We start from the raw sequence: 15,286 nt of genomic DNA, 5'->3' as shown, positions 1-15,286 counted from the left end.
TGTGGTTGGTAAGCAAGCTACTTACCACACAGCCACTCCTGCGCCTCATGAAGTATGTACCATTAAAGGATTTAAATGTAAATTGTTTGTATCAGTTATGTAACACAAATGAATTCCATTATAATCATGACCATTAATGTACTGTTTTGCATTTTTTGAGGATTATAATTCTAATGAATATGACTCATATTGATTAATTTTATATCATTAATAATTCATTCTACAATAAGCACAAGGCCTGAAACTTGGAGAGATTACATCAACCCCAATGTTCAGCTGGTGTTTATTTTATAGACCCAGAAAGAATAGAAGGCAAATCGACTTTGATAGAATTTCAACTCAGAACAAAGCCAGAAGAAATGCCACAAAGCATTTCGTCCAGCTTGATAATGATTCTGCCAAGCTTGATGACTTAAGTATGCCATTAATAATAAATCCTTATTTAATGTTATTCAACTTGTTTTATCGTCCTCTTGTAGTAGAGGCAGACTGCACACTAAAATCTAAATGTGCAGAGAGACCACCAACTGAAGTGTAAATGGAGAGGTAGATTGCACACTAAAGTAACACGAACTGTTGTATATTTGTGTTCTCCAATATCAGATTTTATACTTAAAATTTCATAAATTTAACATTCTACTAGCTATTAATGATATGCATGAACAGACTTTGCTATTTCAACACAAAAGCAATATCCATTGCAAACTTATGGCAGTGGAATTGATTAAGACACCAGAATGATGGTTTGTTCCATTCAGATCTTATGTTCAAATCCCATCAGAGTAAATTTATTGTTTGTCCTTCCAGGGTTGATAGAAAAAAGGTACTAGTCAAATGCAATCATTGATTCAGTTAACTTTCTAGTTCATGTCCTAAAAAAGATAACTAAACCTTGTAATGCAACTATATCAAAAGTTGTTCGAATTCACTCTGAGTTCAAATTCACTTGGGTTACTTGGATTTCAAATCCTTAAGATCAATAGAAATAAGTATTAGGAATACATTACAGATAATTTGAGAATTAGCCTTGTATTTTATTATCAAAAGGAACTACTATTTGTTATGAATTTGTAATTGCTTTAAATGCAACACAGAAAGTGATTAATTAGTTTTACTAATTAATTAATGACATAAGTATTAGCATTCTATAAAAAAAAATGCATGCAATTAATGTTTACAGTGGGAAATGAATGTGACCTTATCATATGGCTATAAGCATTATCACATTCAATTGTAGCAATAACACTTGATGGAATAGATGAACAAAAAGAAATTAATCTCAATGATAAGTCTAAAGACAAAGATAAAAAGAATCTGATGGGAGATATTGAAAATCAAATTGTATGAGAGATTAAATTAACTGCAATAAACATATAAACAACATAGGTAAAAATAATACACTACAATTTGCTGATCCGATAAAATTTAGAGAGAGAAAATATAGTTATTAGAAAATATAGTTTTGTTTTGGTTTTTGGTTTTTTTGTTTTCTGTTTTTAAAGAATTAAATATTTTCTTGAAGTGTTATTTATAATAGTGTTACTTGTAAAATTTCTTGATTCCAGTTTGAAATTTATGCAGATATTTTGTAATTCTAACACAGTGGAATTGAACCTGGAACCATGTGGTTGGGAAGCAAACTTGTTACCACATAACCAGGCCTGCACCTATATATTAATATATATATAATGATAAAAAGTATGAAAGATAAAGCTGGGTTGTCTAACTAAACACATAGAACAATATGAAGAGATTATCAATATAGCTACTAAAACAAAAGTTTTGAAGAAAACTAGCATATAAGAAGTGAATGATAATTAAAAGAACATCATTTACTGTCCATTTAATATATGATATTGTTTTCAATTTTGATACAAAACCAGATTTAATTTACACTTTAATTATACAACATATGATGTTAATGTCAAGAATGTGTAAAGTGATCTCTAACAGACGAGCAACATGAAAAACTTATAGCGAAAAAAAAATCCAAAATGCATTATTACAATAAAAAAGGGAATTCTTTGAAAGGAAATGTCTAAACTAATAGTTTCTTAATTACTTGTCAGGATTTATACTTAAATATCATTAACGACATATTTCTAATCAAACATTGTACCACAGAAGATCCATGTGAGAACAAAGAGAAACATAATTAGAAAAATAAACACATCTAACTATGGGACACACTTTAAGTAGTTGACTCCAACTTCAGTGATGAAAGCACGTCTACTGTCTATGGAAAAAAATATGTAGTGCAAACAAAACATGTATTTAAACTCTTTCAAGCAATTCTCAACATCTGCAAAATAGAATAGCACATGTTGTAGGAAAGGTGAGAGAGAACTGAAAAAGAAAGGCATTTGAAATAGTTGATATATGATAGTGAAAGTATTTTTGCTTTGCAAAACACGACTTAGATTTGAAGTAGTCAGTTCAACAAATGGTAATCAAATTTTCTGAACAAGAAGGAAAAAGAAACAATCTCTACAGTTATTTTACTGCTAGTAGAAAAACCAGAAAATGTTACTGTCAGAATGTACAACTTTGAAGCTAACATTTTCACATTTAATGCCCATAGTCTAAGTTGACATGAGAAAGCTAATTCAAGAAAATAATCTAATTATAGGCACAGGTGTAGCTGTGTGGTACGAAACTTGCTTCTCAGCCACATGGCTTGAGGCTCACTCCCACTGTGTAGTGCCTTGGGCAAGTGTCTTCTATTATAGTCTCAGGTCGATGTCAAGAATGTGTAAAGCCTTGTGAGTGGGCTTGATAGGTAGAAACTGAAAGAAGCTCATTGTTTGTGTGTGTGTGTGTGTCTTTGTGTCTGTGCTTGTCCTCCATCACCATCACTCGATAACCAGTGCTGGTGTGTTTACGTGCCTGCAACATAGCAGTTCAGCAAATAAGACCTATAGAATAAGTACTGGGCTTTAAAAATAAAAGTACTGGGTTCAATACATTCAACTAAAAATTCTTCAAAGTGATGCCCCAACATGGCCACAGTCTAATGACTGAAACAAAAGATATAAGATAAATTAAATGTACCCATTAGACTCATATGGCATCTACTAAGCACACATTTCATCTAGACATTATGCTTTTGAAATGAAGAATTCTCAAGTAAATAAACCTCACCATTACTTTTTAGAAGGTTAATCATTAAAAATCTATATTTTCAGTTTTGAACATTAAGATTACAACTATAATGTAAAATTCTGTATATCCAACTTTAATTCTTTGTAATTATCCATACTAATTATGAATACTTATGTCATTACAATTATTCATACAGCACTTGGCTACTAGGCATGAATGATGACAGAATGAATGACCACTAATGACTGCTGTGGGGAGAAAAAGTACTATCACAAAGAAAATATAAAATCAAGTAGCACACAAGTGATGTGAAGCAAATGAAAGGGAACTGCTATATGTTCAGTTGCTACTCCAACTAACAAAATAATTCATTAGGAAAATTAACAAGAAATAGTCAGAAATATTTGGATAACTTTTAGCTAAACTGGTAGATTATGTAATGATGCTCAGTGCAGTAGTTTTGACTTTTTATCTCATTAATTTGCCCTGCATGATAAAAAGATAAAGAAGAAATGTAGGACAATAGATTTATTAAAAGCTAGGTGTATGAGAAGTTGTTGTCAAGCCTATCATTAATGGTTAGGGAAATCTTTGAATTGTCCAACTGGAAATGTTACTAACAACATGTTTCTGTGTAATAAAAATGAAATAACTTAGATGGGTGTTTACCTCTAATAATGTGTAATGAAATGAAAAATTATTATTAGCAAACTGAAAAGAAACTCATCAAGAAAACGGTGCAGACAGAGAAAATATGATAAATGTTATGCTAAAATTAAATTGCAACTTTCTATACTGCAATTTGATAAAATCACCTAATCTGAGCAGGCAATGAATTACTAAGACTATGATATATTTTGGGGATGAATAATGACAGTAATTAGTATGGTACAATGGAACATTCAGCTAGTACAGTGAAAAATAATGAAATTGCTTTCTTGTTTAGCTAGTTGCCTAAAATAGAGGCAATAAGAAAAAACTTCACTCAGGTAAATCTTGTTTACAGATGAGACTATAACAAAGTTTCTAAATACACAAGCCAATAGTACTTAACTTACTAAGCTCTTGGCAACCAATATAAGGATTAACAATAAGTAATTAAGTTAATACAATTAAATCAAATAGGAAGCACATATGATCACGTGTACTGTTAAGATCTTATATTCACATGTGATGTTTAATAGAGGAAAATAATTCAGAATGTTTTATTCAGGCCTATATATTAAAAAAAAAGTATCTTTTAAATTAAACTTATCTTTCCTATTTCATTTGTATTTACAGTAAGAAGAGTTATTTCAAAATATGAAATAAATAAATGATAATTGTTTTTTAATAAAGTTGTCTAAGGAAGGATAATACTCATAGTTTGTGGGGAGTTATGGATAAATAAGCCTTTACACTCATTTCATTGCAATAATTTCAAGTGAATATGAAAGTCATTTATTTTTAAGCTGCAAAGATGGTATCTTCTGAGTTGGTCTGAATAATCACAAAGAAGTATATATCTAAATACATGTTTATTCAGTCTTTATCTTAAACAATGAAGAATAAAAACCCTGAGAGAAAACTTTTTTCTTTTAATTTTATTCTAGTGAGGAGAGACAATGTCCATGCTCTTTGTTAAATTGATGAAGCTGATATTGAACTTCTAAAAGTTGACACTTATAGAGAAAGAAGTGGGACTGAGTTCTAGATGATTGCAGTTCCAAGGATGAAGGTATTGGAAAAAGTCCAACCCATGCCAATATGGAAAAACGGATGTTAAATGATGATGATGATGTTTAGTGCTGAGTTATATATAGTAGAAATGGCAACATGATGGAAGAAATACATAGCTTGCTAATTCAAAGGAGCAGGAACTATTGTAGTAATGATAGAAAAGTCAGAAGATAGACAAGGCACTATCCCACCTATGTGAACAGCAGTCTAGTAGGAATTGGACTTCTATCTGGTGTGAGTTCAGCAGCTGTTCAAAACTGCAGTAGTTTTTGGCACAGAAGACAAGGCCTAGTCAATGACATGCAGTTTTGGGTACATTAAATATTATCATCACACACACACACACACACACACACACACACACACACACACATACACACACACACACACACACGCACACACAAATGTCATGAAAGATCATGAGGTATTGGGTGGCCCAGTGTCTGTAGTCTGTTCTTTGGTATGTGTAACTGTATTTTAAAGACATTGTTAAGAGTAACTGGAAGCATGTAGTTCAGAGTTTGTAACATGTTAAATGAATCTTTGCCAAACAAATAACATTCCTTTTGATAAAGTCTAGATAGATTCTATGAGTAGCAGCAACACATCCTGAATGAAGAACTGTCTGGCCCCGAAGAAGAGGGCTAATGATTTTATAGATATATGAGTGAAGGTGAGACCCACCAGAATTTGCACCAGCATTTAACAGCTTTAGTTGTGTGTGTGTTATTCAAAATGAAACAAAGTGACATACATCACTATTCCCATGATTGTGATTTTGTATCATTGAAAGGAACTGAACTGCTATGTCCCCAATGTAGGATGTTCTCAAATACTTTGTTCATTGAGGCAATATTTGTTGGTATGAGATGTTTAGACTGTACATGGATGACACCTGTATACAGAAAGCTAAGGAGGAGTGAAGCAGTATGATCTGCTTAAGAGTACATTAAACTTTGTAGGCAGAATATGGACCAAAGAAAGTTGCATGAGCATATGCTACAATGGTGTAATCAACAGAAAACTTCCAATGCAAAGAGAGAAGGAAGAAACATAATTAGGAAATTATGCTCAATTTCCATGCCATAGTCAAAGGCTTTTCTGATGACATTTGCAAGAACAATGCTTTCATGGAATTTCTCAATATCAAAGAGACATTGGTGGGTGACAGGAGAGCAAGTTTCCTATAAAACTGACTCTATAGAAGCCATACTAAAGATCACTGAGGTGGCAAAGAAAGTAATGATAGAGGTGTTGTTTCTATTTTCAACTCTGAGATGTTAGAAGTGAGGGTGATTAGAATGTACTTGGCAAGGTTATCTTTCTTGTGGATGAGAAACACTAGATTTTGCTTATGAAGATCATGATAGATCCCAGTAGAGAGAGAAAGACTGAAGTGCTTGCTGAGAACAGGAGCTAGCTTAGGAGTACATTGTTTGTGGGTGACAGAAGGGACACTTGAGACTGATGGCCTTGTTAAGTTGGAGACATTAGATTTTTATGAAGATGGCAACTGCATATAAGCAGTGATGAGACAGATGACATTGAGAATTAAAAAGTTTAGGAGTTTTGGTAGGTGCCTGTGGTAATGAATTAAGAAATGATCTGAACAACAGAAGTGGTGCAGCTTACAGATCCTAGTGATGGATAGGAGGATTCTGTAAAGTTGATAGACCAAAAAGCTCTGTTACAACTTGAGTAGAGATAAAACTTGCAGACTGTATGGGGCACAAAGGTATCTTTTGCTTTTCCAGTTGGAGTCTGGCAAGTGTTGTGGTAGTGGGTGACTTCCTCCAGGTGTTATAGGCTGCATTCTTTACCTGTACTGTAACTGCTGAATGAGACCCAACTTAGGGCCCAAAATTGTTTCAGAGGGAAACTATGTGTTTATGCTAAACAGCTATATAGAGTGCTTTAATTAGATTTGAAGTTCCACTCGATGTTTTGCATAAAAGATTAATGCAGATGGTGGGAAGAAATAAAATCCTTTTATAAACTAAAAACTATAACTGGATTCAAACTTTTACATTAAACAATAATTATTTCCACCTCAAAAAGGAAAAAAAAGAAGAAATTATCAGTTGAAATCAACAGGAGAAGAAAGTACTATCACATGAACAAGACAAAAGAATTTTATACTGAATACTTTGCCTACTCAGTATTATCAGTTTGTTTATTTGATGTACTTATCTTTCACCTTGTTTATTACATATCATATTTGATTAAAGAAAAGAAATATAAACTTAAGTGTATGAAATCTCTGATAAGATTGATCAATCAAACTATTCTATTAATCAATGATATGCTCACTCCAATGTACTTTCATTTTACAGTAGTACTTGCGCTATATATAGCTTCATGTATGTACGTTTCTAACATAAAATGAAAATGTCTTCTAAGCACTAAGAGACTTTTAAGGGCTAGTTGTATTTTAGGTTCTTGGCAAACAAACAAACATGGTAAATCTCCTATGGCTAGGATGTTGGTCTACTGCAAATAACCTTCTAAGATTACTTATTCTTCACAACTAAGCAAATTCAAGCAGTATAGAAAAAAAAAGTGTTCTGCTCTGAAATACACACATACACAAACACACACGTCTGATCAGCATTTAACATCTAAGTTACATGTTGACATGAGTTGAATAGTTCAACAGGATCCAATGAGCCTGAGGACTGTGTTGGGCTCCAATATCTGTTTTGACATGGTTTGTACAGCTGAATGCCCTTCTTAATGCCAACCACTTTACAGTGTGTACTGGGTGATTTTTTCACGGCACTGATGCTAGTGACGTCATCAAGGAACTCTCAAAACAAGTCTCTTTGAATCAGTGAGTGTATATAAAGCAGGTGAAGGAGTAGCTTTATGCCGGATGTTGGTAGGCTAAAGTATGATGGGACAGGGACAGGTGTATTGCTGTAGAGGAGTTACATGGCTACCACACATTATATAAGTGTGGGTGGCAGTAACTGGAAAAGTAGATAAATATGGTGACAAGGTGTCAATGCATATTCTAAAGGTACAGGTGAATAAAAGAGAGAATAAATGCCCCAGGAAAGCTACAGTTCAATGACCAAAACCAGTAAAAGATTATATAATTTTACAGTCACTTTCCATTCTGGTATGGGTTGGAAAACTTGTTGCAATTGGAGTCAGTACATATTCAAGGGTACAGCACACCAAGATGGGCCAAGGACCTAATCTCACATTTCATTTTTGGCTAGGTTTCTACAGCTTGATGCCCTTCCTCATACCACCCATTTTACAGAGTGTACTGGGTGCTTCTTTCATGGCATCAGTAGTAGAGAGGTATCATGTTCTTGACAAGAATAAAGGGTCCTCACAACAATACATCTCTGCTTGCTTAGCTTCTTTACAGAGTGAAAAGCATGAATGATAGTGAAGAGAGAAATTGCAATAAAGGGCGGAGTGATAGAATACAGCTCACATAGATGTCTACATATCATATAAGAAGGATAAAGTAATAACTCTTTAACTAGTTTCAGCTCAAAAGCTGCAGCCATACTGGGATACCACTGTTAAAGGCAAAGTAGACCCTGACAGCATTCAAAGTCAGAAGAAATTTCACTAAGCATTTTGCCCAACACAGTAACGATTCTGCCAGCTCACCATATTTTATCAAGAGTCAGTGTGAAAGACTACTCAGATTATATTATTCCTGCTTGAAATTTCAATTTTGGTAGCACAACCGATTCAGTCAATTCCAGTACCTTCTCATACTTGGTAGATTACTCAATGCATGTAATTTGAATTCAAAATAGTAAAATCCCAAACAAGATAAACTATACTGTGCCAAAACCAAATTGTTTCCATATGATGGCCTTTAAAGAGAGCAATGAATAAAGCTTGTGGACAGTTTTGTTAAACCAGTTGACCAAAGAGTTAACTATAGACTCCTCATGCATAAATTCTCTTTTTTTAAATAATAAAATACATAGTAAAAGTAGCTAGTTAGAAAATCTCTATAATAGATGAAAGCTATAACTTTCATCTCTGACAGAAATTTTCTATCTAGCTACTTTGCTTGTTGCAAGATCAGTGACAGATTGTCATTTATTTTTCTATATACAGCAAGCTGGAGTGAACTACTGCTATCTCTAGCAGATAGATGTCCAGCACTGAGGATGGGCAAAAACAGCTCAAAACCAGACAGTCTGCTGATCCTGACAAGATGGTAGGGGCTTGCTCTCCTGCTTGCAATATATATCAGGTGCAGATTGCATCGATAACCAGTTGGAGGAGGTATCTTCTTGGGATTAAAAACGGTAGTAACATTGTTTCATATGGAACAGTCATGTTGAAGTGGCAGCAAACATTACTTCTCAAAATACATAGTGTTTACAAAGTCCTATGGGTTGCAGTTTGGCCATGACTATTTTAGTATATGGATTCATATGCTTCTTTTTTAACAGGTTAAAAGAAAAAGAAGATTTCCTAAGGTACCCTGATTTGACAGGTCAGAATCAGTGTTAATCACAGCTCTATTGGGGCTCTGGCTCTGGATAGAGCTAGTGATATATACGTCAGAGAATACTTTAATTTTAAAAAAAATAACAATAAATCCAGCTAGGGGCTGGACTAAACATTGCCACGGGCCAGATGTGGCTCATCAGCAATATATTTGACACCCTTTTAATGCACATCTGATAGACAACCAGCAACCATACAACTGAAGAGTCACTTATAGCTTGATAAGCAAAATAAATGGGAGATATCATTATAGCTGTATTTGTTGTTAAGCCTAAGGTCAGGTCAACCTTGATCGAACAAACCTGTGTGATTTGAGGGAGATTTTGATGCTATTTTTAGCAGGTTAAACTACTACACAGAAGCTCCTTTGTTGACTTGTTTCAATGTAATTGAATATGCAGCAGTCAACTATTAACTAAATCAATAAGAAGTTGCTATTACAAGGGTTATTGAAATTTTTGCCAATTTATAAAATTCTCTATCTCGGTAAACTGAACCCAATATAGTGATATATTAAGCACATGAGAATCAAAGACATGAAATATTTTGGCCTATTTCCTTCTTTTTCATCTTAGCACTTCTGTAGTGTTCTTCAGACCCGAGTGACATTTAACACAAAACAAGATTGACCACTACCAACAACAACAACCACTAGAAGAGAATATGACCAAACTTTACAATACAGAACTATAAGATGGCATTGGATGGCGTGAATGTCACAAACAAATGTCAGTCAGGCAATTTGTGGAAATCATTGTAGTAGTAGTAGTAGTAGTAGTAGTAATATAGATGGTGGTGGTAGTGGCAGCAAGTGGCAGATGAAAGAAAACTGAAAATGAAACAAGTATTTTTTTTTTTTTTTTTTTTTTTTTTTTTTTAGATGGAGAAAAACGATTGGAAACGAGAGAAATTATTAAATAAATATGACTGCAGCAGGTCAACATAAAGAACAAGATGAAAATGGTGTACACACATATTAACTGCCCTTTATAAAACAAACGGGGATAAAACACCCACCACAAGTAAATCAATTCTAAACAACGAACAAGATGGTAAGTCTTACAGACCGAACCTGCATTTTAATTAACACAACAATAAAGAACCAGATAAAACGTCCGGTTTTTCACTTCCTATTTCTGGTATAATAAAATTGTTATCCTAACAAACTAGGGTAAGTTTTTGAGTACTGAAGTCTAAATACTTCCCTTCTCCCATCTGAAAGCAGAAGTGGTAGGGGGAGTAAAATTGGGGTTTTTCTCTTTGACATTCTTCTGAATATATTTCGTACCGGTGATATTCCATTTCAATATACATCCGTGTTATTTACGTTCGTGTGTTTCTACGCAACAAGAATGAAATCTACAGAATATGGTATTCAACGAAAAACGATGTTTGCTTACTTACTTAACTCATGTTAAACTAAAAGAAACATTGTTTATTCTAAACTTAATTATTTCTTCCTAACAGCATAAATTATTCTTAGTCTATATTAAAAAATGTGGGCAATTTTTTTGTTTGTTTTTTATTACAAAAATTGGGTTTTTGTTACAAACTCGTAAAGTTCTTGATCTTAGATGAATTAAATTTTCTTTTAAAAGTTGACGTTAAGAAGTTGGCTATCCTTCGTTTTGTAATTAACAAGTACCATTATATAAATGTGGTTTACAGGATTAACATTCACAACAATATTCGTTTCAAATATTGCAAGATATTCATTCAGAAGTAATCGCAGCTAGGATTGACTAAAATAACGGTATATAGTGAGATCATCTAAGTGAAATTGGAGCAGTTTCAGCTTGAAGTTCAACAGTTGAATGATGACGAATTGAAATAATTAGGTGTTGATGTGAAATGTGGTCAGACAGTTTACAGTTTTTAAAGATAAAATCCAAACATTCGTTATGGGTGCCAGCAGAAAAAAAATATTCCTCTGCAAATAATTTTCACTTTCTAGCGACTATTTTATTATAAGCAGTAAAAAGGAGTGGCTTGTGTAGTTAACTTATACTTCACAGAAGTACAAAATTCAGGTGTATATCAGCACAACATAACGAGAAGTTAGTAAAGTTGAAAAGGTAAAAGTAATGAGAAATAATAGTAATGTTGTTGAATGCTTAAGTTAGAACGGCTGTATGCAACAACACGCTGTGTGTAAATCCAAAGTGAATTGCCTTCAAACATGGCAATGCTGGCTTGCGGTAGGAGGTTTAGTCAGCTGTACACTAGTAAGTACAACTTTTACTAAACATTTACATTATATTGACATGGGAGAGTGAAGGGAAGAAAGAGGGTTGGTGGCTGCAATTAAATCTGTGAAACTTGTGAAAGAGGCTGGGTTTTTTTTTTTGGTTTTGTTTCTTTTTGGAGTGGTGGTGGGTGTTATAGTGAATGGCTTCAGACATGAGTTAAACTATCAAACTTCTAAGAACATTTCATTATTTTCATTGGAGTCACAATTCTATCTACTTCACAAATGGAGAGTTTTTGAAATTATTTATTTATTTTATTTTAAGAAAAACTGTTGTGAAGAAGGGAGATGTGTTCTCCTTAAATCTCCCAAACAGAAATTAATAAAAAGATCTAGGACGTTTCATGAAGTTACCCTCTGTCTCTTTCACACATTTATATACATACGCATACACCCACACACCCATATATGCATACACAACTCACACAAACATACACTATATATGTACATATGTATTTATGCATATATATATATATATGTGTGTATGTATTTGTGTATATATGTGTATATATATGTGTGTGTGTTTATATATATATATGTGTGTGTGTGTTTATATATATTTATACATACACACACACACACACACATCCATAGAGTGCATTTGTGCGTGTGCGTAGTTAGGTTGGAAATGCGAGGCCAAATATTAATGTTTGTCATTAGTAAAAGTAGGTGTTGCTGTTGCAAATAAGGGAACAAATGCTCGAGACGATGGTTCGATATGTCTCAAGGACCGCATTATAGACACGAAAATATTTAATCGTCTACAAGAGAATTTCATTATAGATGTGAAGCTCTGTGAAATATATACGAAAATGAACAAGAAAATATTACATTCATACTGACATACACATTCTTCGGCGTCATATCTATCCCATTATATATATATTAGATAGATAGATAGATAGATAACGCACATACAATCAAGTATATAACCCTACCGTTACAACTCTATCTCTATTTCTTTATTCGGTGTATATAAAAGTTAGTTTCGGGAATTTTACAGACATTGAGTAGGAACGTCAAACAGTTTTTCTTTCATTTCTTTTTGTGTGTGTGTGGTTAGATATATGCTGATATTTCAACATTTACAATGAACAAGAAATAAGAAGCGTAACACTTATAACGGCGTATAGGAAGTATAATACGACTTTCTAGAGTATCAAATGGTAACAGCTGTCTCAATTCGTCACTTTCGTGAAAGTGATCAAGTAAATAATCGGTTCTATGTAATATGAGAGAAGTTGGGCAAAAGCATGTTGCAATGAGTGTAACTGTTTCGGATATTAAAGAACAGTTAACTCATTCTATTTTTAAATTATTAAATTATAATGAAAGATATTGACACAAATGGGCGAAAATGTCAAAAAAATAATAATAAAGACAGACAGACAAACATAGATAGATAGATAGACAGACAGACAGACAGACAGATAGATAGATAGATAGATAGACAACTAGCTCGACAGACACAAGGATGGATGGATAGACAGACAGACAAATAGATGGATAGAGAGATAGATGAGTAACTGGCCAGAGAGAATGATAATTGATATACTGATCGTTGACTAGACAGTTCGATAGAAAGACAGAAATAGTCAAGATACATATATATATATATATATATACTGTTGGATAGATCGAAATCTTACCGTCCGAGGTTCTGATCTGCTATCTGTTTGACACGTAAAAGATTTTTCCTAAGATTTTCCTTTTTCCACATTTTCTGCATCTGTCTGCTGGGATGTCGGCTGATTTAGAGAAACATAATATTGTATGAGTAGAGAGAGCAGGAAGAGGAAGGTCAAGGTGCAGCAGTAAAGACTTAATAACTACGGACTGCTGGTGTTCTGCTTCTTCCTACCATGTTTGTCAAAAAATGATCACCGACACCGATTATTGATGATATCAGTGATGATTATACTGATATGATATCTCATTGGACGGTCGGATATAGCATCATGTGATATATTAATGTTGTCATGAACGATGTAGCAACGGTGGTGAGTAAGCTACTTAGATATGTCTGGTGTTAGAGTTATTATCACACAGTGTTCTAAAACTGTTACTGCGGACGACTACTACAACTACTAATATTAGTCGAGCGGCAGCGATCTCACTTCCTTTCTCACTTTCAGAGAAATCTATGGAAGACCAGAAGTGAAAATAAAATACTCTATTTATACAAACTGGGATCGATTCAAGCCACTGTACCCTCCTCTGAACAGTACGTTTCTGTTATGAAATTTTATAACAGCAAAAATATCAAAATCCTGGACTGCTCGCTTTCGGAGTTAAGTTTAACATTTGTTTGTATTATGTGGTGCGTGTGCGTGTGCGTGTGAGTGAGAGAGAGAGAGTGTGTATGTGTGTGTGTGTGCGTGCGCGAGCGCAGGGCTTCTGAAATGGAATTTACCGGGTGGTACAAGTTTCTTTTGGGTTTCCTCCACTCATGTGCGTGAGCGTTCGTCTTGAGTAGATAAAAGCATAAATTGCGTATGAACGTGTGTGTGTGCGTATGGGTCTTAGTCAAAAACAAAGAATACTCAGCTATTAATATAGTGAAGGTATATAGTACATAATATAGTTTAATGCTAAGAATTAATGACCATTACAATAAATTGTAACCTCTGATCATCAGTAACTTGTGTGTGTCTGTGAGTATCTGTGTCTCTGTGTGTCTGTGTGTATGTGTGTGTCTCTGTGTGTGTTTTGATTAGATAGGTCTGCAGGAAGAGGCTGTGACCACAGTCTTTGTAAAGCCTCTAGAACTAATGACATTCTTACCATTAATATTCCATTTAAATTGCTGAAAGTTGACAACTGCAGGAAACATATGTGCAGGCTGGAAATTCTAGAGGGAAAACAATGTGAGGAAGAAGGACTTGACATACTGGTTAATACTAGAGGGTTACACTCTATTTAAGCAATGAAAGAAAGAGGAATGAGTGAGTTGAGAGTACCTGAGTCACAGTGACACAAGGCCAGCCATCTCTCAGGAGCAAGGACCATTGTAGAACTGGTTATCAAGGCAGAGAAAGGAGACAGCATGTGTGTTGGCTTGAGACCGAAACATGTCAGTGAATGACTTGATGCCAATCAGTCAAGTGACCTTTTTTGGGATGTTGCGCAGGATGTTATGCATATGTAGAAGCAACACCATTCTAGATGAGAGTACAGTACCCCATTGTCATTTCCTCTAAGCTTTGGGAAGGGTTACAATTTTTTGATGGGCAAAGTATTTTCCAGCTCTAAAGAGAAAATCCAGTCTCTGAGATGCAGTTTTTGCTATGTTAGAGATGTGTGTTTGTGAGAAGAGATCCTCATTTGGAACCAGCATGGGGGCTCTAGTTGCATGCTACTTATGGTTAAACAGAGTGAGGTGTAACTATTTTTGCAGCAATGGTGTATGTGTGTGTTCTTTTTGCTGTTGAAGGAGACAAGATTTGCGTAACTCTGTTAAAGAATGTTTTTGAGGCCTGTTCTAGGAATCAGTACAGTTTGGCATGAGATGTCTAGTTTGCTTATGGATGATGCATAAGTGTGGGAAGTTAGGGAACAATGAGGTTTGATAACATCTACTACAGAGTAAGCTTGTGGAACATCAAGTAAGTTATCAATGTATTGGGAGAAGACAGGCATAGTGGAGAGAATGAACCAGAATTTACAAATTATGGCTCAGTGAAGTCTTCATCAGCATATGATAGTCCTATCTGACAGGAAGTTTTT

General features: G+C 34.2%; 1 protein-coding gene across 3 annotated transcripts in view; it reads right to left on the bottom strand.

Annotated features, from left to right (window-relative positions):
- The window catches only part of LOC106880939 (rho GTPase-activating protein 44), a 180,890-nt gene extending 167,054 nt beyond the window's left edge, over nucleotides 1–13,836 (bottom strand). Inside the window, exon 1 of one of the 3 annotated variants that reach the window (XM_052966347.1) lies at nucleotides 13,210–13,836. In XM_052966347.1, the coding sequence (XP_052822307.1) occupies nucleotides 13,210–13,289 (80 nt within the window). In that variant the 5' untranslated portion in view covers nucleotides 13,290–13,836. The remainder of the gene's footprint in view (nucleotides 1–13,209) is intronic. The other 2 variants (XM_052966348.1, XM_052966349.1) reach the window with 2 other exon arrangements.
- Nucleotides 13,837–15,286: the final 1,450 nt, after the last annotated feature.

This window comes from Octopus bimaculoides, chromosome 3 (assembly GCF_001194135.2).
Source record: "Octopus bimaculoides isolate UCB-OBI-ISO-001 chromosome 3, ASM119413v2, whole genome shotgun sequence".
Lineage (NCBI taxonomy): Eukaryota > Metazoa > Mollusca > Cephalopoda > Octopoda > Octopodidae > Octopus > Octopus bimaculoides.
Note: the sequence above shows the minus strand (reverse complement) of the source record. Positions and strands in the feature narration are given on the sequence as shown.